General features: G+C 37.0%; 1 protein-coding gene across 5 annotated transcripts in view; it reads right to left on the reverse strand.

Moving 5' to 3' along the window:
• UBR5 (ubiquitin protein ligase E3 component n-recognin 5) overlaps nucleotides 1-23,162 on the reverse strand; it is a 152,695-nt gene that overhangs the window by 25,915 nt on the left and 103,618 nt on the right. For all 5 annotated transcript variants that reach the window (XR_004026242.1, XM_030795423.1, XM_030795422.1 and 2 more), the window contains exons 23-44: nucleotides 21,541-21,692; nucleotides 20,986-21,081; nucleotides 20,385-20,508; nucleotides 19,928-20,025; nucleotides 18,988-19,136; nucleotides 18,422-18,513; nucleotides 17,143-17,289; nucleotides 16,926-17,044; nucleotides 16,716-16,842; nucleotides 16,494-16,623; nucleotides 15,453-15,613; nucleotides 15,102-15,341; nucleotides 10,938-11,061; nucleotides 9,645-9,756; nucleotides 8,918-9,049; nucleotides 7,848-8,105; nucleotides 7,006-7,274; nucleotides 6,623-6,834; nucleotides 2,823-3,053; nucleotides 1,930-2,003; nucleotides 575-747; nucleotides 365-478 (exon numbers count right to left, since the gene is read on the reverse strand). Coding sequence is in view for 4 of the 5 variants with exons in the window: in XM_030795423.1 (XP_030651283.1) it covers nucleotides 365-478; nucleotides 575-747; nucleotides 1,930-2,003; nucleotides 2,823-3,053; nucleotides 6,623-6,834; nucleotides 7,006-7,274; nucleotides 7,848-8,105; nucleotides 8,918-9,049; nucleotides 9,645-9,756; nucleotides 10,938-11,061; nucleotides 15,102-15,341; nucleotides 15,453-15,613; nucleotides 16,494-16,623; nucleotides 16,716-16,842; nucleotides 16,926-17,044; nucleotides 17,143-17,289; nucleotides 18,422-18,513; nucleotides 18,988-19,136; nucleotides 19,928-20,025; nucleotides 20,385-20,508; nucleotides 20,986-21,081; nucleotides 21,541-21,692 (3,334 nt within the window). In the remaining variant the exon portion in view is untranslated. The remainder of the gene's footprint in view (nucleotides 1-364; nucleotides 479-574; nucleotides 748-1,929; nucleotides 2,004-2,822; nucleotides 3,054-6,622; nucleotides 6,835-7,005; nucleotides 7,275-7,847; nucleotides 8,106-8,917; nucleotides 9,050-9,644; nucleotides 9,757-10,937; nucleotides 11,062-15,101; nucleotides 15,342-15,452; nucleotides 15,614-16,493; nucleotides 16,624-16,715; nucleotides 16,843-16,925; nucleotides 17,045-17,142; nucleotides 17,290-18,421; nucleotides 18,514-18,987; nucleotides 19,137-19,927; nucleotides 20,026-20,384; nucleotides 20,509-20,985; nucleotides 21,082-21,540; nucleotides 21,693-23,162) is intronic.

Raw genomic sequence — 23,162 nt, forward strand, 5'->3', positions numbered from 1 at the left:
CTTATTTATCTACACTCTTGATTAAAATTAGTTCAGCAAGTAAAAGTTGCAACCAAAATTACAGATGCTCATCTATATATTTTTATTATACATGAAAAATTCAAATTTTCAGCCACATATAGCAGTCAGCTCTGTGAAACAGACAAAGCACATAAGGAGGCTGGTATTTTATGGATGAAGTGATCTGACAGCAAGTTAATGACAGTGTTGGAATTCTTCCTACATTATACTACAAGGCAGGAATTTCTGACACTTCATTTCAGAAAATATAATATTCTGAATTAATGCATTTCTTAAAAATCTATATGCTGGGACAAGTTGTCCTTAATAAATGTTATATTGCAAAAAACTTTTACTGTCTTACCTCTAGGCAGTTTCTATCCACTGTAACCTCCATTAAACATTTCCCACTACTGGCAGATGAAGAATAAAGACCCTGACTTGGACGGCCAAAAAGATCCTCCTTTCTAGCATTAGGCTGGAATTTTAACAGAAATAATCTAGTTACATTGAATACTTTACAGAAAATAAACTCAATTAGAAAGAAACCTTAAGACTAACTTGTTTAATTCACCTGCAACAGATGTGGCTGATCAGCCAAGGGGATGGCTTCAGCCAGAGGCACTTCAAATGGATTCGGGGGTATACACCCAAGGAATGTCATGGAGTCTGAACGTCGGAAAAATGGATGGTTTTGGCCAGTTTCTGCAGGAAGAGAGTCATCATCCTTATCATTCAAAGTAGCACCTAAACATAAAAAGATAAAATGTTTTGTTTTTTAGGAAAATTATTTAATTACTGGATTAGGGTAACAGAGCTTTAATCTGCTCAATCCAAAATTCCTACTACCTCTTTTATAAAATTTTAATGCCACACAAAAACAAGTTAATAGTCCAAAATTTCGGTATTTTTTAAAGTAAATATAACAGTTTAATATTGCTACAATGTAAGTTTTATGTTATGTGCAAATTTTACGTTATGTGTATATTACAATAAGAAATGCAAAATAAAAATCAGCATTTAACAATATTGTGCCATTTTGTATTGGACAGAGGTTTCCCAAATCCTCCTCTTTATCTTTTGAGATACCCACCACCCAAATACAGTTAGATTCATGAGTATACTCAGGACCCAACTCACTGACAAATCCGAACAGAAGGGATGATCAGGAACTGAAATCTGAGCATTTGCTAAGCAGAGTAATGTCTGAGCAATTTACATATCTCAATAGTAAGTCAGCACACTAGCACCAAATCTCCTTAATGGAATAAAACTTTGGCAGTGCCTTGTTTGCATATAAATGGCAGTGAGCTATGGCTGGGTTCTCAAAAAATCGCAATTAGGCCAATTGTCTTTCCATAGGCTAAATAAAAGTACTGGTTGATAATAAGAAACTGGAGAATGCATTATTTAGCCCTATTTGAAATAACTGAAACCCACAAATAAACTCCACTAGACCCCAAAGTGTGATATTAAAACTTTTGGAGGAAAGTCTGGAGTTGGGATGTTTTCTCTTTCAATTGTATTAATTGCTAGCGTTCTGATATGTGGGAGCTGTAACTGGTAATTCTCATTTTCTTGACTAAATCTATGTTGCATCAATATTAACAAAGGTTTTGCTAAGATTTTATTAAATGTAGTAAGTATATTAAGAGTAAAGGTAAACATAATACTAAGACAAATACAAGAAAAGATAGAAAAAAAATATTGTTGGAAAGTTTATAACATTTCTTTAATACATCCTTAGTTTTGAAATGTATAACGCAAGAATGTGTAAGCAAAAATGGACAGAAAATGTAAGAAATGAGACATAGAGAAGAAAAGAGAAATTCCCACCCAGACAGAAAATAATGAAGTTAAAAAGCTTGAAGGGGAACTACTGAGGCAGCCATTTCTTGAAGTAGATTAGCAGATTTTCTGTGCACTAACTTTGATTGGTGTCATCATCATTTTCATGTTCTGAATCTTCATTATCAATACCCAGTTCCAAGAGTTCTCGCGTCCTTTAAAAAGACAAGTGAGTCATTTTACATGAAGTATTTGTGTAATATGAACAGGAGCAAAAGTCAGGGGAAATACAAGCAAAAACACACTAAAAAGGTCGCTAATGTATCTAACCAATTTCAAACATTGTCAGAATCTGGGAAATGGTAGAGTGAACAGGTTTATGTACTATTATTACAAAATGGACTCAATAGAAAAAGCAAATCACCTAAGAAATAACGAGTACCTACACAAACTCTAACAGAAAACATGGGCTGGGCATGGTAACTCATGCCTGTAATCCCAACACTTCGGGAGGCTAAGGCAGGGGGATCACTTAGGCCAGGAGTTGAAGACCAGCCTGGGGAACATCATGAGACACTGTCTCTCCAAAACATTAAGAAATTAGCCAGGCATGGTAGCACATGCCTGTAAGTCCTATCTACTTAGAAGGCTAAGGCAGGAGGATCACTTGAGCCCATGAATTCAAGGTTGCAGTGAGCTTTGATCACACCATCACATTCCAGCCTGGGCAAGAGAGTCAGACCCTGTCTCTTTAAAAAAAAAAAAAAAAAAAAGGAAAAAATGAAGATGATAATCAGGCCAGGCCAAACTATCTCAAGCATGAAGTTTAACCAGATTCTTAGGTTTCCTATTTTAAGTGAAGAGTGGCAATGGGGAAAGGTTGGATAATTCAAGCCCACTTTCCTATATGAAATGGTCCTGTGCTAGTTCTCTTTTGCAATGCTATTCTCCTTACTCCAAATGTTGACAGTGTACTAATGGAGACCATACCAAGCAAGTATTTCTTAAATCAACCTCATGGCAAGAATGGATACCTTTTGCGTTCTAGTTGCGGTGTATCCAATGTTGTCTGCTGATTCATTGCCTTAATCCAGTATATAAGTGCTTGAAAAACATATGCCACATGCTTCAATGAGCAAACATCCAGAACTGGAAGAACATCAGAATGCTCATCATTATGAGACCGCATTAGAGACAGAGCATAATTTAGGAAGTCTCCTCGTGCAGACATCATTCCTTGACGGGCGCTAAGCAAGGTGGCACGTCTATAAGAACAAAAAGAAATGAAAGTGTTTATTAGAAGAACACAAATGTGAAATTTACTATAATAGGCAAAATTAGGAGCTGAGAATATTCATAAATACAAAGTAGTTAAGCCTGCTGCTCAGCTTTAGAAATATAACCACTGTGCATGATTTACAGTCTCATATTTTGTATAGAAAAGGAATTCCAGTATCCTTTGAAATGGCAAAATGAACTCTTTCCCTGAAGAGAGTAGTTCTCAAATTTCAGGGTCCATCAAAGTCACCTGGAGGGCTTATTAAAACAGACCTCTGGTCTAATCCCCAGAGTTTTAGTAGGTCTGGGGTAAAGCCCCAGAATTTGCATTTCTAAATAGCTCTTAGGTGAGGTTGATGGTGCTGTTCTAGGGACTATACTTTGAGAATCGCTTCATTAAAATGACACCAAAAGCACAAGCAACTAAACAAAACACAGATTATCTTGGGCAACATGGTGAAACCCTGTCTCTACTAAAAACACAAAAATTAGCTGGGCATGGTGGCGGGCGCCTGTAATCTCAGCTAGCTGGGAGGCTGAGGCAGAAGAACTGCTTGAAACTGGGAGGTGGAGGCTGCAGTGAGCCAAGATCATGCCACTGCACTCCGGCCTGGGCAACAGAGCGAGACCCTGTCTCAAAAAACAAACACCCACATATACATTGGAATTTATGAAAATTAAAATTGTACTTTCAAGGATACCACCAAGAAAGTGAAAAGATATCCCAGAGAATGGGACAAAATCTTCCCAAATTATATACTTAATAATGGGCTTATATGCAGAATAAAGAACTCATACACCTCAATTTTAAAAGACAAGTCAATTTAAAAAATGGGCAAGGTCGGGCGCAGTGGCTCACACCTGTAATCCCAGCACTTTGGGAGGCCAAGGTGGGTGGATCACCTGAGGCAGGGTTCAAGACCAGCCTGGCCAACATGGCGAAACCCCGTCTCTACTAAAAATACAAAAAAATTAGCATTGTGGCGGGTGCCTGTAATCCCAGCTACTCAGGAGGCTGAGGCAGGAGAATCACTTGAGCCCAGGAGGCAGAGGTTGCAGTGACACGAGATCACACCACTGCACTCCATCCTGGACAACAAGAGTGAAACTCTGTTTAAAAAAAAAGGGGGGGGGCGGGGTGAGGTGGCAGTGGGAGGATCCAAATAAGACATTTCTCCAAAGAAGATATACAAGTGGCCAGTTAGCCCATGAAAAGATAATCAACATCACTGACCAATAGGGAAATGCAAATCAAAGATACTAGGTCACACCCACTGGGATGGTTATAACAAAAGAGAGATAATAAGTGCTGGTGAAGATGTTGAAAAACTAAAACTCTCATACATATACTGCTACTGAGACTGTCTTCCTTTTTGGAAAACAGTATTGCCAGTTCTTCAAAGAGTTACAAACAGAGTTACCATATGACCCAGCAATTCCATAACTAGGTATATATTCCAGAGAACTGAAAACACACGTCTACACAAAAATCTATATACAAAAGTTCATACGAGCATTATGCATAATAGTGGAAAGGTGAAAACAACCCAAATGTCCAACTGATAAATGGATAAACAAAATACAGTATGCTCATACAATGAAATATTACTAGGAAATGAAAAAGAATGAAGTACTGATGTATGCTAAATATAGATGAACCTGAAAATCATTATGCTAAATTAAAGAACCCAGTCACAAAAGACCACATACTGTATGATTCCATTTACAGGAAATATCCAGAATCTATTGAGAGGGAAAACAGATTAACGGTTGCTTAGGAAGGGGAAGGCGGGGAAGTAGGGGAAAATGAAGAATGACTGCTAATAGGTTTTCTGTAGAAAGGATTAAAATATTCCAAAATTCATTATGATGAAGGGCTGAAAAACTATGGAATTGGACACTTTAAATGGGTGAATTATATGTGATATGTGAATCATTATATTAAAGCTGACAGCGAGTAGGGAGCGAGAACACTGCCACCAATCAAGATCCGCTATCAGAATTCTGTGTTCTCTGGGGTAACGACTACAGCCTAACAAAGATAAAGCTTTCGTCTTTGTGAAGCAGCCTTCCTAGGACAGGAAAGCTGCTACCTCTCAAATCTCTATCTTTAGTATAGCTATCTTTGCCAAGCATTCAATTCTGCACACTTGACATTTCTATCATTTTTTTTCCCCTAGTTCTCACATGTTCAAAAGCAAGTTTGTCCATTATACCACTCTAGGATTTTCTCTTCAATTTTCCTATTAGTATTCAGGATCAAGGTTTAAATATAAATGATGCCCCTGCTACTTAATCCCTCAACAAGGCCCTAAATTCTGTTTTTTATTTCAATGCTTCTCTCCTCTCCTTTTGGTCTTCACTGCCCTACTTTAATAACTATTACCTCTACTGTAGATGCCTATCACTGTCTTTCTAAGTAATCTCTTAGACCTTTGTCTTTCCTCACTTTATGATCTGCCGAGAGTAATAAAGTTGTTTATCCTGAGGTAGAGATAGAACCAAATCCTTGGATTTTGACTTTAGGTATGAGGTACTTTTACTATATTACTGCTATTGCTCTGATGTTCAATATTTGAGCTGATAACTACTCCTGAAAAAGGTCACTTTATAACTGAATAGAAAGAACATAATAAATACATAGATATATATTTTAATTATAATTCAACAGGCTAGGGGAGGCAGAAAAAAAGAAATGTGATTTGAGAAAAAAAGAGCAGCATTGGTAATCACACATACTTTCCCCCTCCTGAGTACAAAGCACATTCATAACCAACCACAGTCAAAATAACTTTCTAAGAGGAGAAGGGGAGGTCTTGGGGATAATGAGACAAAGATACAGACCAATAACTTCAAAAATAAAAAGGCTTTAGTATCAGATTCCTATGATATGAATAGATTTTTAAAAACAGCTTGGATGATAACTAGTCTATTCTGCCTCAACAACTTAAGTAATGCAGGCAAGTCATTTCTTTCTCCCTTCACAGTAAGACGAGGTCTTACATAATAGCAACTAAAAAGGTTTAACCTTCTAGGATACAAAGATTCTATCTAAACATGCAAGTATAGATACTCCTCGACTGAAGATGTGGTTATGTCCTGATAAACTCATCATAAATGCATAAAGTCTAAATGCATTTAATACCCCCAATAAACCCATCATAAAATCAAAAAAAATTGTAAGTTGGGGGTCGGGCGCGGTGGCTCACGCCTGTAATCCCAGCACTTTGGGAGGCTGAGGCGGGCGGATCACAAGGTCAGGAGATCGAGACCACCCTGGCTAACACAGTGAAACCCCATCTCTACTAAGAAAACAAAAAATCAGCCGGGTGTGGGTGGCAGGTGCCTGTGGTCCCAGCTACTCGGAAGGCTGAGGCAGGAGAATGGCGTGAACCCAGGAGGCAGAGCTTGCAGTGAGCCGAGATGGCGCCACTGCACTCCAGCCTGGGCGAGAATGTGAGACTCCGTTTCGAAAAAACAAAAACAAAAACAAAAATTGTAAGTTGAGGATCCATTTTAAGTTGGGGACGTTCTGTATATATGAAGAATTTCATACCGTCTGCCTTCAAGTGTTCGTAAGCTAGCTTCTTCTCGCGCAGTCATCCTCTCTCTTCTCGCTGAATTCTGAGAAGCGTGAAGAGGATGATTTGGATGTCCAGGATCACCAGCAGATGCTAATGCAGAACCATAACGTAATTGAGCTTCAGTAGAATCCATAATACTGACCATCCAGTTCCAAGTGGGAATAAGCTTTTCTTCTACATAGCTCTATGAAGACCAAACTAAAATAGTTAAAACTATCCAAACAGAGCTAAATTCGATACAGCAGCATGTCAACATTTAAACATTTGTAACATTTAATTCCCCTAATACTGGAATTCTCATAATTGACAGCCAAAAAAATACACTGGAATGGGAAACTTTTCAGTGGTTTCATACCTGTAAGTTTACTGCATCTTGGTAAGTCAATTTCACAGCTGCTGGAATCTGAGAGTATACTAGGTGATTATACTTAGGAATAAGGCCCATCAAGTCCGAGATTTGTCTAATGACAATGCTGTAAGCCCTGGCTAAACTGCTTGCAGATGTTAGGTAACTGCTGGCGTTGCTAGCTTCCAAAGCAGCTGCTGCAGCTGCAGCACTTGTACTGATGGTACCACTCCGGCGTAAGTTTGAAGGATCAATATAAATCAAACCCGCTGAACTTGCTATAAGGAAAAAGGACAACCACAATGAGCTAATGTCAGTTGCTAATTGTGTTTCTCTGGGATTATATATACTTACGTAAATCTAAATGGTCAATTGTAGTAGCCAAGCAAAAAACTTTGCCTAAACCACACTATTTTGGGGACAGGAATATGGAGGGGACAAGAATTAATATAAAGTTCTCAACCAGGGGAAATCTGATCCCCACACCACCTCCCCCCCGCCACAGGGGCTACACATTTGGCAGTATCTGCAGACATTCTTGGTTATCACAACTGTGGGAGCCAAGGGGAGGGAAAGAAGGGTGAGAGGGGTTTCACTGGCATCTAGTAGGCTAGGGATGCTGCGTAACATCCCACAATGCATAAGACAGCCTCCCACAATTATCCAGCCTAAAGAAGCAATAATGCAAAGACTGGGAAACTCTGCTATAATCATATGTGCATATTTTTTATATTTGAAACTCAACAAAACAATGAGGAACTATCATAAAACTAATTTTATCCCCAGATGAACATGCATACTTTTAAAAATCTATCTAAGTATTCTTAGCAATACCAAGTTTTCAGACTTGCCTGCTGGTGTAGATGTACTGGAAGGAGCTGTACTGGCTGCTCGCTGATGCTGGGTGTTGCGGACAGCCCACTGCATTGAACGGGGAGCTTGGGCAGCACCATTGGCATGGGAGCTATTTGTGGTTCTTTCTAATGGCTCATCGAGCATAAAGGTCTCCTGTTCTATGTCGTCACTCTGACTACTACTGCTATCAGAATCACTTGAGTCATTCGATTGAGAATCATCTTCAGAAAAGAAGGCAGGAACACTGCTTGCTCCTAAAATTTTTATTTTTAAAACCAAAAACATTGTGAGTTTAATAATTAAAATTACAATGTACCCCCTCATTCAGGAAAACATACATATTAAACAGAATGCCAGATTGTATTCAATAATCCACAAAACCCACCATAAAATAGTTTTTATTAGAAAATAACTTTTAAGCCCAGCTCTGTGGCTTAGGCAGGAGTGCACTGGCACCATCTCGGCTCACTGCAGCCTCTGCCTCCTGGATTCAAGCTATTCGTATGCCTCAGCCTCCTGAATAAATAACTTTTAGCTGGGTGTGATGGCACATGCCTATGATCCCAACAACTGAGGAGGCTGAGGTGGAACGACTGCTTGAGCTCAGGAGCTCAAGACCAGCCTGGGCAACACAGCAAGATCCCATCTCTTTAAAAAAAAAAAAAATTAGCCTGATGTGGTGGCTTGCACCTAGTAGACCCAGCTACTCAGGGGGGCTGAGGTAGGAGCTCAGGAGGTCAAGGCTGCAAAGAGCTCTGACTGCACCACTGGAATATCCAGCCTGGTGACAGAATGAGACCCAATTAAAAAAAAAAAAAAAAAAAAAGACAAGAAAATAAAAATCTTCTAAATAAACTTTTAAAATTCATTCATTATTTAATGACCAGAAAAGCTGGAGAGTTATTAAAATAATACTTTCTTTTCTAATATCCAGAGAACAAGGATGAAGTTATAAAAATGCTTAGCTACCCTTGCGTATATCACACAAAGTATGACCCAATCCACGCTGAATACACACACACAGCCTTAGCATAAGCAAGAAGGTAGTTGGGATAAGGCAACATACCTGCTTCTGAACCAGCAGTTGCTGCAGTGACAACGCTTCTGCGCCCACTAGCATTATCCTGGTTGCTGTGGTTACTTTCACTATCACTTTCTGTTTCAGCTGCTGCTAACAAATCCAGCTCCATATCACTCCCTAAAAAATACATTTAATTAAGAAAAAAGCACAAACTCACTATGGTTTAAAACAGGGTCTGATAAGCCAGAATAACATAAGGGTGGGAACTAAGAAGGCATGGGGGGTAGGAGTTGGGGAGAAGGGGAATGGTGTGAAAGAGAAGGGATAACTACTGAAATAAGACTAAGTAACTACTCAACCTTAGAAGAATGGCTAGGGAAATTATGGTAGTCAACAGACTAGTACATCAGGGCAGTGCAGGAGAGGACTGAAAGTAAATATGTAAGCTATTAGCATCTGGGTGTAATTATAGGTGATTTATTTTCCTTTTCTCTAATTTCCAAATGTTTCATAATGCGACTATGATTATTTTGGTTTTTAAAGGTCTTTTAAGAAACTGACTTAAACAAAAACAAAAAAGGGAAACTATTTTATATATGTATTATATATAGTGCCTAAATTTTCTAAATAGATGCTACAGAAACCCTTGGCAGAAAATATAAGTTGACCATTTCACTATACATTCAAATGAGGTTTCTCTCTGCATTTAATATCTCCCTTTAAAAGTACCTGATTTACTCATACTGAGTAATTTCTCAAATAACCTGCATACCGTCTTCATCATGCTCATCATGTTGTCCCTCTGCCTCAGCATTTTCTTCCCCATGTTCTTCCTGTTCATCATGATGATCCTCTTCTCCAGCCACACCCTCCACCACCTCAACCTAAATCCAGAATCTTATTTGTAGACAATCAAAGCTAGTTAACTAAAATGCAAAGATCCCTAACTATAGAGAATTTGAAATCATATATCAAGCAGTTTTGAAAATCTGCATTTGTTAGTGACAATTTGCTATCAAAAATTATATCCTGGCCGGGCACGGTGGCTCACACCTGTAATTCCAACACTCTGGGAGGCCAAGACGGAGATGAGCAGATCACAAGGTCAAGAGATCAAGACCATCCTGGTCAACATGGTGAGACCCCAACTCTACTAAAAATACAAAAATTAGCTGGGTGTGGTGCGTGCCTGTAGTCCCAGCTACTCAGGGGGCTGAGGCAGGAGAATCGCTTGAACCCGGGAGGTGGAGGCTGCAGTGAGGCAAGATTGCACCACTGCATTCCAGCCTGGCGACATAGCAAGACTCCATCTCAAAAAAAACAAAAAAACTATATCCACAGATCCCAAAGTTTATTACTGAGCATATACAGAACCCTCCAATTAGAAGTATAAAAATCATACTGGGGGTAGGGAGGAGAGAATTTACCTCATAAATGTAGTATCCTCTTTCAAATACATTGTACAAAACTACTAAATTTTTCTAACATTAAGAATATCTTGGCCGGGCGCGGTGGCTCACACCTGTAATCCCAGCACTTTGGGAGGTTGAGGCAGGCGGATCACGAGGTCAGGAGTTCGGGACCAGCCTGACCAACATGGTGAAACCCTGTCTCTACTAAAAATACAAAAAGTAGATGGGTGTAGTGGTGCGCACCTGTAATCTCAGCTACTCAGGAGGCTGTGGCAGGAGAATCACTTGAACCCGGGAGGCGGAGGTTGCAGTGAGCCAAGATCACGCCACTGCACTCCAGCCTGGGTGACAGAGCGAGACTCCATCTCAAAAAAAAAAAAAAAAAAAAAAAAAAGAATATCTTTGCTGTTAACACTGAGAATATCTCCACTCTTAAAGACTAGTTTGTGTCCAATTTCCTAATATCCAGTAAGTCACAAATTATTAAAATAATTTTACTATGTATAACCACAAATGAGAATATATAACAAACATCTACAAACTGGATGCAAATGCATATAGTAGTCTCAAGCTACTATTAATGTAATTTCTAGTGACTAGTCTTCTTTTCTCACAAAATAAAAGCTTTTCAAATCTACCACAATTAAAATCACCTCTTCCACATCTGCTGAAACAATGTCATCCTGTTCTTCATCTCTGCCCCGAACAGGCTGTGACTGGCTGATGCGCCTCTGCTGTGGATTCCTGATGATGTAAGATGACTGAGACTGACTGGAGCTGTAAAGAATCAGAAGCTTATGAGTATGCTCCTGCCACAGCTCAGATATGCAACACATATTTTTATTTAACTCATTTATTACATGTGAGACACTTGCTAGGATGTGACTTTAAATCTGAGCTGAGAATTCTTGGAAACCAACAATACTTAATCTATAATACATCAGAAAATATAAATCTCAGAATACGTTTTTTCTTTTTAAGTCATTTCAAATCTGTGTTGATGCACATATTTGTATGAGTCCACCCCATCGAAAAATTCTACAGGAAGATTTTTCCTCCTCCACCAGCAGTTCTATTTCCAAAGGCTCTGGTAGCACCATTTGTCCATTAACAGAAAGTGTTTAATAGAAGTGATCTAACTTTTAAGAGATCTGACATGATTTCTACTTTGAATGAGTTTATTAACTTAATGACTTGCTGATGTGTGTGGGGAAAACATCGGTTCAAAAGCATGATTTTAAAATAGTCATAACCAAAGGCAAAGTGGCAAAAGTTTCACTTCCCTAAACACCTGACTTGGAGACAACCAAGAAAAGACAGTTGACTGGATTATAAAAGGAAAAGGGGGAACCAGAAAATACAGCTTAAAATACAGGCCAGAAATCTGAAACTGGTGGCTAAATAACCCTGTCACCTATGATTTATAGATTAAGAAACGGGGGTTAAAAGATGTTGAAGTCAAAAGACCTTTAAGTGATTGCACTGACAGGTTCTTTCCTATCTCAGTTGCTATGAGAAATGAGAATCAAACCCATTAGACCTGAGAGTTGATTGAAACACCATGCCTTCAAACAAACAGATAAGTAGTCTCAATATGATGTTTAACACTAGAACTATAAGTAACTGGTAAAACAGAGATCGTGGATTACAAAAGTGGGAAAGGCTAAGAGAAAACCTGTAGAGATGAAAAAGGGTATTTCCAACCACTAAAGAGATTTCAATATTAAAACATAAAAGTCAGCACTGTGTGAAGCCACAACTAATGAGTATTTCTTTTTTAAAACAAACATCCTAGAACAAACATCCACAAGAAATATAGTCCCCTCAAAGTGGTTACTTTAGGAAGTTATGCACTTAGTATCTATAATACTGCCAAAACAGGCAGTATATAGTGGCTAATGCCTGTAATCCCAATGTTTTGGGAGGCTGAGGTGGGAGGATTGCTTGAGGACAGGATAATTTACGACCAACCTGGGCAACACAGCGAGACCCAATCTCTACAAAAAATTTAAAAAGAGTAATTTAAAAATACCAATACATAAAACATATTACAGTTGAACATCCCTTACCTGAAATGCTTGGGACCAGAAGTGTTTTGATCTTGGGCTTTTTTTTTTTTTTTTTTTTTAAATTCTGGAGTATCTGCATTATATATATTTACCAGTTGAGCATCCTCAATTCCAAAATCCAAAATGCTCCAATGAGCATTTCCTCTAAGCATCAAGTTGGTGCTCAGAAAGTTTCAGGTTTTGCAGCATTTCAGATTTCGCATTTTCAGATTAGGAATACTCAACCTGTGTAACTCCCCAGTTAGTGTGACTTCAACTTTTTTCCCAACAGACTTGCTGGCACAATGAAGCACAACAGTCCTGAAACCCAGTCTAAAAAGCCCTGTTAATACACTTCTAAGTTTTGGGGACTTCTAGTTCCAGCAATTTGGCAGACTGTGCAGTGAAACTACTCTTGTTAAGGAACACATATATATGCTAGATATTAAAAAAAAAAAAAGGACAGCTATGCAGGTGATAAAGAGAAACGATTGTACTGTATAAAACTTCGAGAGACAAGTGCCACCATTTATCCCAAAGGGACCTATTGATGTCTCTTGGGCTAGAAGTGCTTCAAGGAACCACAGATTTCACATGAGAGTCTGGAGGCTAAGCAAAGGATAGAAAGTCATCACAGGAATCTCCTCTTCTGTCCCCCTCACATATATAAAGCTAAACATAAATCTTAAAAGGGCAACACCATGAAGGAGTGAAACAAAAAAATCATACCTCAAGAGACTTACCTACCTCAGCCATGAATAGATGCAGAATGGAAAAAGGTCTCTTTTGAGGACTTCTAACTACGAGTCTGCATTTTGGAGTTTTGGACTGCACTCTACACTATAAAGTCTGGTTCAGTGTTGGTTAACTGTGTGGTGGCTCAACATTATCAGCAAGCACCAAGTAGTCTTCCTCTCTACTCTGCCATCTACTATTCAGGAGAATACAAAAAAAAAAAAAAAAAAGGAAGTATCTGTCAAGACAAGTCCAGCGTCTAATCTTTAATTAGCTGTGTTACACTGGAGAAGTTGCCTAACTTTTCTGAGCTGTAGTTTCCCCATTTGACAAACTAGAATGATAGTGGTTATCTATGACACATTGGGAAAATTAAAACAGGTAATGTGTCTACAATACTTAGGAAAGTTCCTAGTACATACTAAAATTTCAGTAACTGTCAGCTACTGTTATATGACAGACATGGAAATAAAGTAGAAACAGATTATTTATTAAGAACGTAACAAGAACATTTTCAAGAGGTGGAAAGAAGCAACAGAAAAGCTACTCTTAAGACTTCACACTCAATGGGGTGATATACACCTTCTACAATCCAACATAAGTGAAATCCCAGAGAATGGTCAAGTCTGTATTTTTCAACTTAAGACATCCTTGGAACACTGGTCAAAATACACCCTTTATGGGTAAGAATGTACTGTACTATAATAAAGAACTTTTAACAGTTGAAGAAAACATTAGCACTATTTCTTGATTATCACGTGAGATCTCCTTCTGGGAAGATGTAGGAAGTTGCCTCAAGAAACAAGCAAAGGGAATGGAGTAAAGAGAGTTTAAGAGTATGTAATACTTTAATAATGAGACTAAGAACAAGATGACACAAAATCTTGAAACTTAGCAGGAACAGTTTCATGGGCAGTGTTTAGAGATGAGATGATCCCAAAATCTGTTCAACAGCCATCAATTTTTTATTTTCCAGAACAAGATCAAGGGAAGGATACTAAGAATTCACAAAGTAATGCCACTTAAGTAACTAATGAGTTCCTCACAGGGTATCAAGATCAGGAAAATCATAGAGTCCAAGCAGATCTCACTGGCAGAATCATTTAATAATGGGATCGATTTGACAAGTCTGAAGACACACAGCTTGATTTATAACAGTTTTCAACAAGTCTTGGAGGTATATCAGTATCAAGGATACTATAGGAGAGGTCTGTCAGACAAGACTGGATTTAGATTAAAGGGACACCTGACATTAAAGGAAAAACTGGGACACATATACTGGCATATAGGAGAATAGTGAGAGCAGATACTCAACACCAACCCAGATCAAATCCAAGCATAACAACTTGGAAACTATCCCAAACACTAAAGCAGGCCATCCTTATTAACAGAGATGTTTTCCAGAAAAGGAGGAAAAGGGTCTTTAGATCCTAAAGGTCCTTATTAAAACATCATCACGCATGCACATGGTTATAAAATCAGACTTGAAAAAACAAAATACACTAAATATTTGCCAAAGATCTACAGCATTACTACTGAAAAGTCTGGCCCCTAAACCAGCAGAATTGGCATCACCTGAGAACTTGAAAGACATATGAAGTTGGAGGCCCCACCTCAAGACCTCTAGAGTGGGCATCTATATTTTAATAAGAGCCCCAAGTCATTTTCATACATATTAAAGTTTGAGAAGCAGTGTGTTAAAGGACATCGGAAAGTTTTAAGTTGCTCAACATCCTGATTCAACAAGCTTACAGTGTAATTAGGGAAACTATCAAACAAATAGAAAAGATAAATGAAACTTAAGAACAAATAATCTTATAATTAGAAACATTTATAATGGAGTTACTTTAGCCCTGTCCTTGATAATACAGTTGTTGTAGAAAAATATTTAAAATTCCGGCTTCCTGGTTGTTATTTATATTACACAAATGATCATGTACACCACCTGAGTGCTTATGCAAAGGCTTTAGGAAGTCAAACACGCCATTTCCAGAGAAAGGATTAATCGGAATCTGTTACCTGGTAGCAATTTACCTGCTAGACTGATCAGATGATGGTCGTGGTGGTAGTGGTTCCACTGAAAATAATTCTTCACTGCCCTGCATGGCATCTATGCTAGTACTAGCCAGGGTAAATGGTGCAGTTGGACGAGCAATCCCCATTCTGACAGGAACAATCAGTGACTCTGCTACGTTGCACAATTCTTCCACAGCATAAGGTAGCAATGCTTGGAATACACGCTTGCATTTTCCAATTGGCTGTGGAATAAAGTTGCTAGAACAAAAAGAGAAATATAAGCAATCTATCTTTTCATATACATAAATCACTTATCACAAAAACAGTGTGAAAATGGTATCCAAACCCAAATCAAAAAGGATGCCTTACTTTTTCTTTTTGGACGAAGCCATTTCCACACTCAGGATAACAAAAACTCTTGCCACTGAACGTAGAAACCTCATTGTCACAGCAATAGCTTCTTCTCTACGTCCAGGTGTATATTTGTTTTGGAGTTCTTTCACTAGTGTACCTAGTAGAGTATCTAAAAGCTTTAAAAAATTATATTCACTCTATTAATGTTAAGATACTTCATAAGATGTTTAGACATTCATAAAGTTATAAGTTCATAAAGTTGTAAATTCTAACATTTTTTAAGTATTAACATTTCATAATAAAATCTCAAAACAAATTTAACCAAAACATTTACAAGGTCAGTTTATGAAATATACTGCCAATGTGCTTGACGTACAGTGAGTCCTAAATGTATGATTTCTTATTTTTTGTCCCACAGTCCTCGGTATATCAACTAATATTTAGAAGAACAATACCAAATATATGAAATCAGAAGAAGAATATGTTTAACTCAGTCTGGGGCACTTTCCACAACAGCAAAGCAGACTCAAATATTTATATGAATAAATTCATAACCCATCTCCCTCATGGAACCATTATTATTACTTTCTAGTCTCTTTTCTGTGCACAGCTTCTTGTATAAATATTAGCTACAAAGAACACCCAATTTTCACAGTTTGGTTTTTTTTTTTTTTTTTTTTAACGTTATTTACAATACGACTTATTTTTAAATTGCTGCATCATATTACAGTAAGTGGTCAGGTTATAATTTGATTCAAGATTACTGGGCTGATGTTTTTCTGTTTTTAAATTTTGCATTATTCTGTGACATGCCTTTATTTTTCTCACATCATAAATTATTTATTTATGACAGGTTCTGAGGGCACTGATAGTTTTATGGTTTTCCAGAGAGAGGAACAGATACAATGCCACCCCATCCCTATCTGAGTGTGTTATTACCATAACCTCATTAGCAATGGATCTTAAGGTTTAAATTCTTTTCTAGTTTCACAGCAAAGAAGAGTACTTGAAAAACATACTTTTCATGTACTTGTAATACATATTCAAAGAACTTACCAAAATATCTGCTGTACACTTAACTATAAGGCAATGAGTGAAACAGTCCAGCCGAATTGTGCCACTTTGCTGATTGAGGTATACTTGCTCTTCTGGCAAAAGATGGCCTATTCTACTGCTGGCACTAAGCCTTGAGGAGAAAGGAAAGACAGAATGAACTGTAAAAGGTCTACACTAACATAGGAAATACATAAATCCAAAAAGGTTTTAATGAATACGTACGGGTCTTTATTCTCCTGCGACCCAAACATAATCATAGATTTCAAGGCATTCCAGTCCTGTAGAACACGCTCCAATGCAAGCTGGGCAAATCTTGGAGGCTCTAAATCATGATCAGGCATATCTGAATCTAAAATGAAAAAGAAATAGTGACCAAAACAAAAATAAAACATACGGCTTCCCACAAGTGTCATAAATGTCTAATTAACTCACCTTCAGGACTGGCTGTTTTTCGGTTACGATCTTCCCTGATTCGAGGTGGCCTGTACTGACAATGCTCCACCGTCTGCCTTGCGACTGTCTGTACTAAGAATAGTAAGAGGTGCTCTCCCCTGCAAAACAGAATGTTGTCGTGAGGAGGGAGGCCGAAAAGCTACTCAGGTGTGCTGCGCTCTTTTAACTTACTGTATGTCCTAAAAATCCCACTTGCCTGCTGTTTGGCAGAGTAACCAGATTAGTAGCAGTGAGCAGGCGATAAAGTAGATCAAGACGAGCAGATTTCTGTCCAGCAATAAGAGTTTTACATTTACATTTCTCCCAACAATCACAGTAGGCTGTTGGTGATGTCCGTTTGAGTCTATAGAGAATTTATACACAAGTACAAAAACTGAAATTTTTTAAACATACAAAGGTTTATGTTGAAATTATGAAGGTATAACTCACTGAAACCAGAGCTCTTATTAATTTCTAAATGCAAAGTATAACTGTCAAAGCTTATATAACAAGAAGGATTACTTAGTAGTAATGACATCTGTAAAGCAACACAGCACTCCTATGAGAAGAGGTACTCTAAGGTATAGTCACTTTTGGAATCTCTTCCCTAATTCCCAGTCCAGTTCAAGTGGTCCTCCTTATTACCTAATGAACCCTGTAACACTATTGGCAGGCATTTCTTGCTTGTGGCCTCTGATAGGGTTATGAACACTGTCAGGACTATTCACCACCACCCTGGCATCTAGTACACTTGGCAAACAATCAATAACAACAGATTATCACACTTTTAGGGGCTTAAAATAAGGAAAACAAAAATACCAACCAGAATTCTTTTAACAAAAATTATAAATAAGCAATGCAATATCTATTAAAATTTTTCACTTGTCCTATACAATTACTTAATGGTATGGTAGATGGTTTTTACAGTCCAATTCTCTATTATAACATTTGTAGCCATTTGTACTGAAGTCCCTAACCATAATCCTAAAACACCACAGATGTTAGTGCTAGGTATTTCACTGCTTCTCAGGTCTGTGAAAACCAACAGAACTAGCTGTGGTAACTGTTGCTGAATGAAAGACTGTTGCATTTAGTTTAAGACACAGTCCAAACATTCACCATGATTCCCTCTAGGCCTATGGCAATTTTCTCCTAGTATACCCCACTACAGGGTGCCTGAGACCTCTGCTGCATAATACACTCAGGAACATTCTGTAGATATATTTCTCAAAAGACTAATCTGATCCTTGTTACAATGTATAATCACCTACTTTTATTAATGGAGGGCAATGTTAGAACTAGCAAAGAAACCAAACATTTCACAGTATACTTTAAATCAAGAATCACACTGTTATACATAAACTGACTTAAACAAGGGAAACGTAACCTCATGCTTTCTGAATTAAAACATGACTTAGTACAGATTATTTCCATACAGCAATATAAATCTAAACAGTTTATACTATTAAACTAAAGAAAACTAGAATTGTACTCACTTGCAATCATGACCTTTATGACAAACCCTTGCACATTCCGTACAACAGCAAAGTGACTCCAGCAAGCCGCAAGTCCGACACTCAAAAATATCCTAAAATTAAGAGTGTACTTTTAAAGGAATAATTATAAGCATGCATATATCTCATCATAATAATTATTCCTGGTATTTTCTAAAAATTCAATCTCAACAAACAAAATTAATGTGCTTTGGAAAACCAGGACCTATAAAGGGCTACAGCAAATATACAGTTTATAATATACAAATAGAAATATTACCAGTAGAAAAAAATAATTTGTATCACCCCCAAAAAGGCACTGTAGTTATAAAATCTGTATCAAGATTTGTGGATCAGATTATACTACCCAGTGAAAATTTCCAATTTTCATGGTATGCCATATTTAACTGAGCAATCAGCTCTTTTGCCTCATTTACTTAGGAATTAAATCAACTTTCTTCGTATCAGACTTAACAATTCCAAAGCTGAAAACTGTAAGTCTAGTGACAGTCATAGGGAAAAAAGACACAAAGATATGATTAATACAGGAAAATGTAAAAATAACTTACCTGGTTAATGTGCTCTGCTCCAGTCCATGTAAAACTGCAAGTGTCATTACAACATAAGACATATAAAGGAGAGTCATCAGGGTTGGTACCTGATGGGCAAACCATTCCCATGAATACATCTTCTTCTTTTTCACTTGAGGATACTTCAGCTAAAAAAGTAAGAACATAGCAGTTCATCTTTCAGGAAAGGACTTAATTAGCCATCTATTTTCTTCAACTGGAAAGCCTTAGCATATACACAATATAAACCAGAAATTATATATCAATTTTAAAAAGTGATATACAAAGACAACATGCAAAGAAATCTAACCAACTCTGGAACAATATAAAGTAAAGCATAATTACATCATACCCACATACGATGCCAATACAAACACACTATACATCAGCCATCTGAATCCTTGGCTCTGTTTCAGGCAGTTAAGACTCAAGTCCTGGCTCTATTTAGCAAATTATAGACCATCTCATAAACTATTTATCAGTGTTTTAAAAAGATAACTAATCTTTCAAAGGCTGGAAGGTAAGGATAGATATTCCTTAATGCTTTCTATTTAGCAGGAATTCTAAGTCAGAAATAACAACAAGACATCTGTCCATTATTCTGTAAAGTTATATCACTTAACACCAATTAACTACCAAGAGGTTCGATCAGTAATCCATCTTATTTTCCAAAAGATTTTACATTGTTCATTACGGAGTATTTATTTTTAAATCAATAAATTTATATCAGCTGTTTTTTGATGGAAAGTTGGAAGATACAGTACACTTGAAGGAAGAATAAACACATGAATTTCATACACACACAAATCTTGATCGTTTCCAACCAATTGTGTCATTTACATATATAGAAATTCAGTCTGAATAATTATAATATATGTACAGAAGAGAATCTATCCAAACTGAAAAATATGTAACTCATTTAGGATCTGAAATAAATTACCTTTTGCAATTTTCTGAGCAGTTTCTAAGATGGTAATTGCAGCAGGATAAGCTCGGCCACTTACAGCTGACATAAATGGGGTCATCCCTCTTGCATCCCTAAAATAAGAAAAATTATATGTAAAAATATTAATTACTATTTTCCTTCCTGATTATAAAATAAATGTTCATGATAAAACAAAAAACTAAATTTTGTTTTAGTCTTTCACATATAAATACATACCTCAATCAACCTAACATAAAAGCCAGTTTGTATTCATTTAGTGTACACTGCATGACATTCAGACGGCCTCTTTCACTCAACAGAACTTAGTAGTAGAGGGAATATCATGCTGGATTCTGATATATTGTTTTAAATTTACATAACTATTGTCCATATAGTGTAAGAAGATAAACTTTAACAGTAAAAGCTAAGCTAAGCTAAATCTTCACATGAAAAATATATCAAATCCTCTTACTTGGCAGAAAGAAGTTCTCGTAGATAGGGCTGGAGAACCACACTGTCACATAACAATTTTAATATAAAATGAGCATTCGCCTTTCGATCCTTGGATTCTACTACAGATGGCTCTGTGGAAGGACCTGTAATTAAGCAGATCCATTTGGTACAAAACAAGAATGAAGAAGACACAGTAAAAGAATATTCTGGGCTACCCTGCCTGTGGGGCACATAAGCAGACAATAGGGCACACTGCCTATGGGGTAGCTAGCCCTGCTCTGCAAGGAGCAGTTACAATTTTTTTTTTAAAAGAATATTCTGGAATAATATATCAGGCATAAGCTACCAGAACAATATTCTAGTATCAGTAATAAATTAATTTCATCACAAATAATTTAAACCTATGAACACCATTTTATAAATCTCATCTGATTTCTAAATGTATGTACACAGACACCACATATTTGCACTGACAGATGGAAGGTAATTCAGAGAATTAGATGTTTTTCAAGCAAAGAAAAGTCTCCTTGAGATAAAGTGTAGATCTGTAGAACCCTATATCCAAAGTGTGTCCTTTTTTCTTCCAGATGACTAGGCAGACAAAGAGTACAGATTCTTACCTGGAATAGTGGAGGTGCTTGGTCCTTGACCAGTACCGGTTGCTGCTGTGGTAAGAGATCCCACAGCGGGGGCCAGGATAAAATCAATGTCACCATCTTTCAGTAAACAGAACAGTAGGATGTATATCATTATAGGCAACATATTCCTAACATGTTCTCTTAACTGGCCTTAAGGCTTTTCTCTGCAAGCCAAAGGTCAAATTGGATAGAGTTTAAGTGGAAACTTCCTTTCCAAACTACAAGAGAAGGAATCCACTAGGCAAATATATTGACTTATCTTGATATATTACTAATAAAGGGATTATTGAGCTTCTTACCAGTATACAAATAAATATTTCAGTAAAAGTGGAATACCTGACAAGAGTTCTGGAATTTTAATTTTTAAAATATAAATATCTTAAATCTAATTTTTATAGCTAAACTAGTTATAATATTCATCATACTACTTTCAAATATTTCAAATTTCTAAATATCCCTTTAAAATGTTCAAATTATTTCCTTTCATGACCTGCTCTTTTTGTTAAACACTAAATGAAATTAAATAACAGCTCTTACCAGGATCCATCGCAGGAGGGTCAGGAACCCAACTAGGGGGAGCTATGGGGGGTGAAACTGGATCCTGGTGGTCACTGGATGAAGCTCCAGCTTCATGTCTACCCAAACCAGCTGCTCTCAACGAACGTCTCATCATTTCCCGTAATCTCAAACTAAAAGAACATGAACAAAATCAGAGCTCACTACCATATCTACACATAATGAAACGGCGTACAGAACTTCTCATCTGAGAAGACGAAAGTATGTCCTATAAGCAAGCACTCCAGGCAAGGGAAGTGAAGTACAAATGCCAATTCTGGAATCACAGAATAAGTCAGTGAGGGATAGAAATAAAACTGGGGGCTCCTAGTACACCGTTCAGCACTAAAATCACTATATTAAGCTCCCACATAAACTTAAGCACAGGGAACGAAAGCTGCGGTGAAGTAAGATTAGAAATAATCTTTCATACAGTTCAGATAAAAGAACAGCTAAACATTAAAACAAAAAGTTTCTATCCCCCGTTTATAATCAGTAATAATTAAGTTTAATAGTAGACATCAGCAATCATACTGATTAGCACAAAACCAGTATTGTTCCAACACTAAATCCCTTTTATAATCTCAAAAGCAACTGAACTAATATCCACACAATGAGTAGTTTCAAAACAAAGACCAATTTAGATTTTTACACACAAAAAAAGAATTTTTAACAGTACAACTTGCATCCCAAAGAAATTAATGAATGAAACTAGAGTTTATAAAATGTGTTGTTAATGTATGGGCATGGTTTTTTTTCCTCCTGCTATAAAAAAAAAAATACTATACAGGTGTACACATCACTAAAAAGAAAAAGAAATAATCACAAACACAGAACTCGTTAGGGGAAATGGGAACTACCTGTATGAAAATCTATACTTTACCTTTGAATAAAACCTTACAACGGCTACAAAATACATTTAGAACTAACAATGATTTAAGAGAGCACAAAAGGCAAATCCCTTCACTCAGCCACAATTTTAGAGCTTGTAAATGGATAAAGAGTAAAAATTTCATTTTAAGGGCCAGACAACGCATAAGGGACTTCATTCTCCCATGCAGAATTAATCTCAGACATGACATTCTCATGTGAAAGACCTAACTCCTTACTAGATACGCATAATACATCTAGAAATAATTTCAAGTTTTATTAATGTTTAAATCTCTAATTGCAATTATTATTTAATTGAGGATAAATGTTTTTTTCCATGTCAATACATTTTTAATTTTATAAGGAACTTTCTTAAAAAAGTCATTCACAAAAATTACTTTTAGAGGCTATGTTCAAGAACATATCTATTTTATAAGACTTATTTATGATGTATTTTTTGGAATAAAAACACTCTAGAAGATTCTGCAATGTAAATGTTACTGTCTCAAATAATATATCTGCCATTATAGTATTCACTATTAAAAAATAGCTATAGTTAATTCTTTTATAGTATCAATGTCTTCTTTTTCCAATTTAGAAATTTGAGTTTAAGAGTTTTTATAATGTGGATGGGAGCATGGCACAGTGCCTGTTTCAGTCCAGGTCACTTCCCTGTCCAAAGATATCACCCAGAGGAAAAGGAAGACTCCTTACCAGTAACAGCACACACCATG

The sequence above is a fragment of the Nomascus leucogenys genome, chromosome 16 (assembly GCF_006542625.1).
Source record: "Nomascus leucogenys isolate Asia chromosome 16, Asia_NLE_v1, whole genome shotgun sequence".
NCBI classification, from domain to species: Eukaryota; Metazoa; Chordata; class Mammalia; order Primates; family Hylobatidae; genus Nomascus; species Nomascus leucogenys.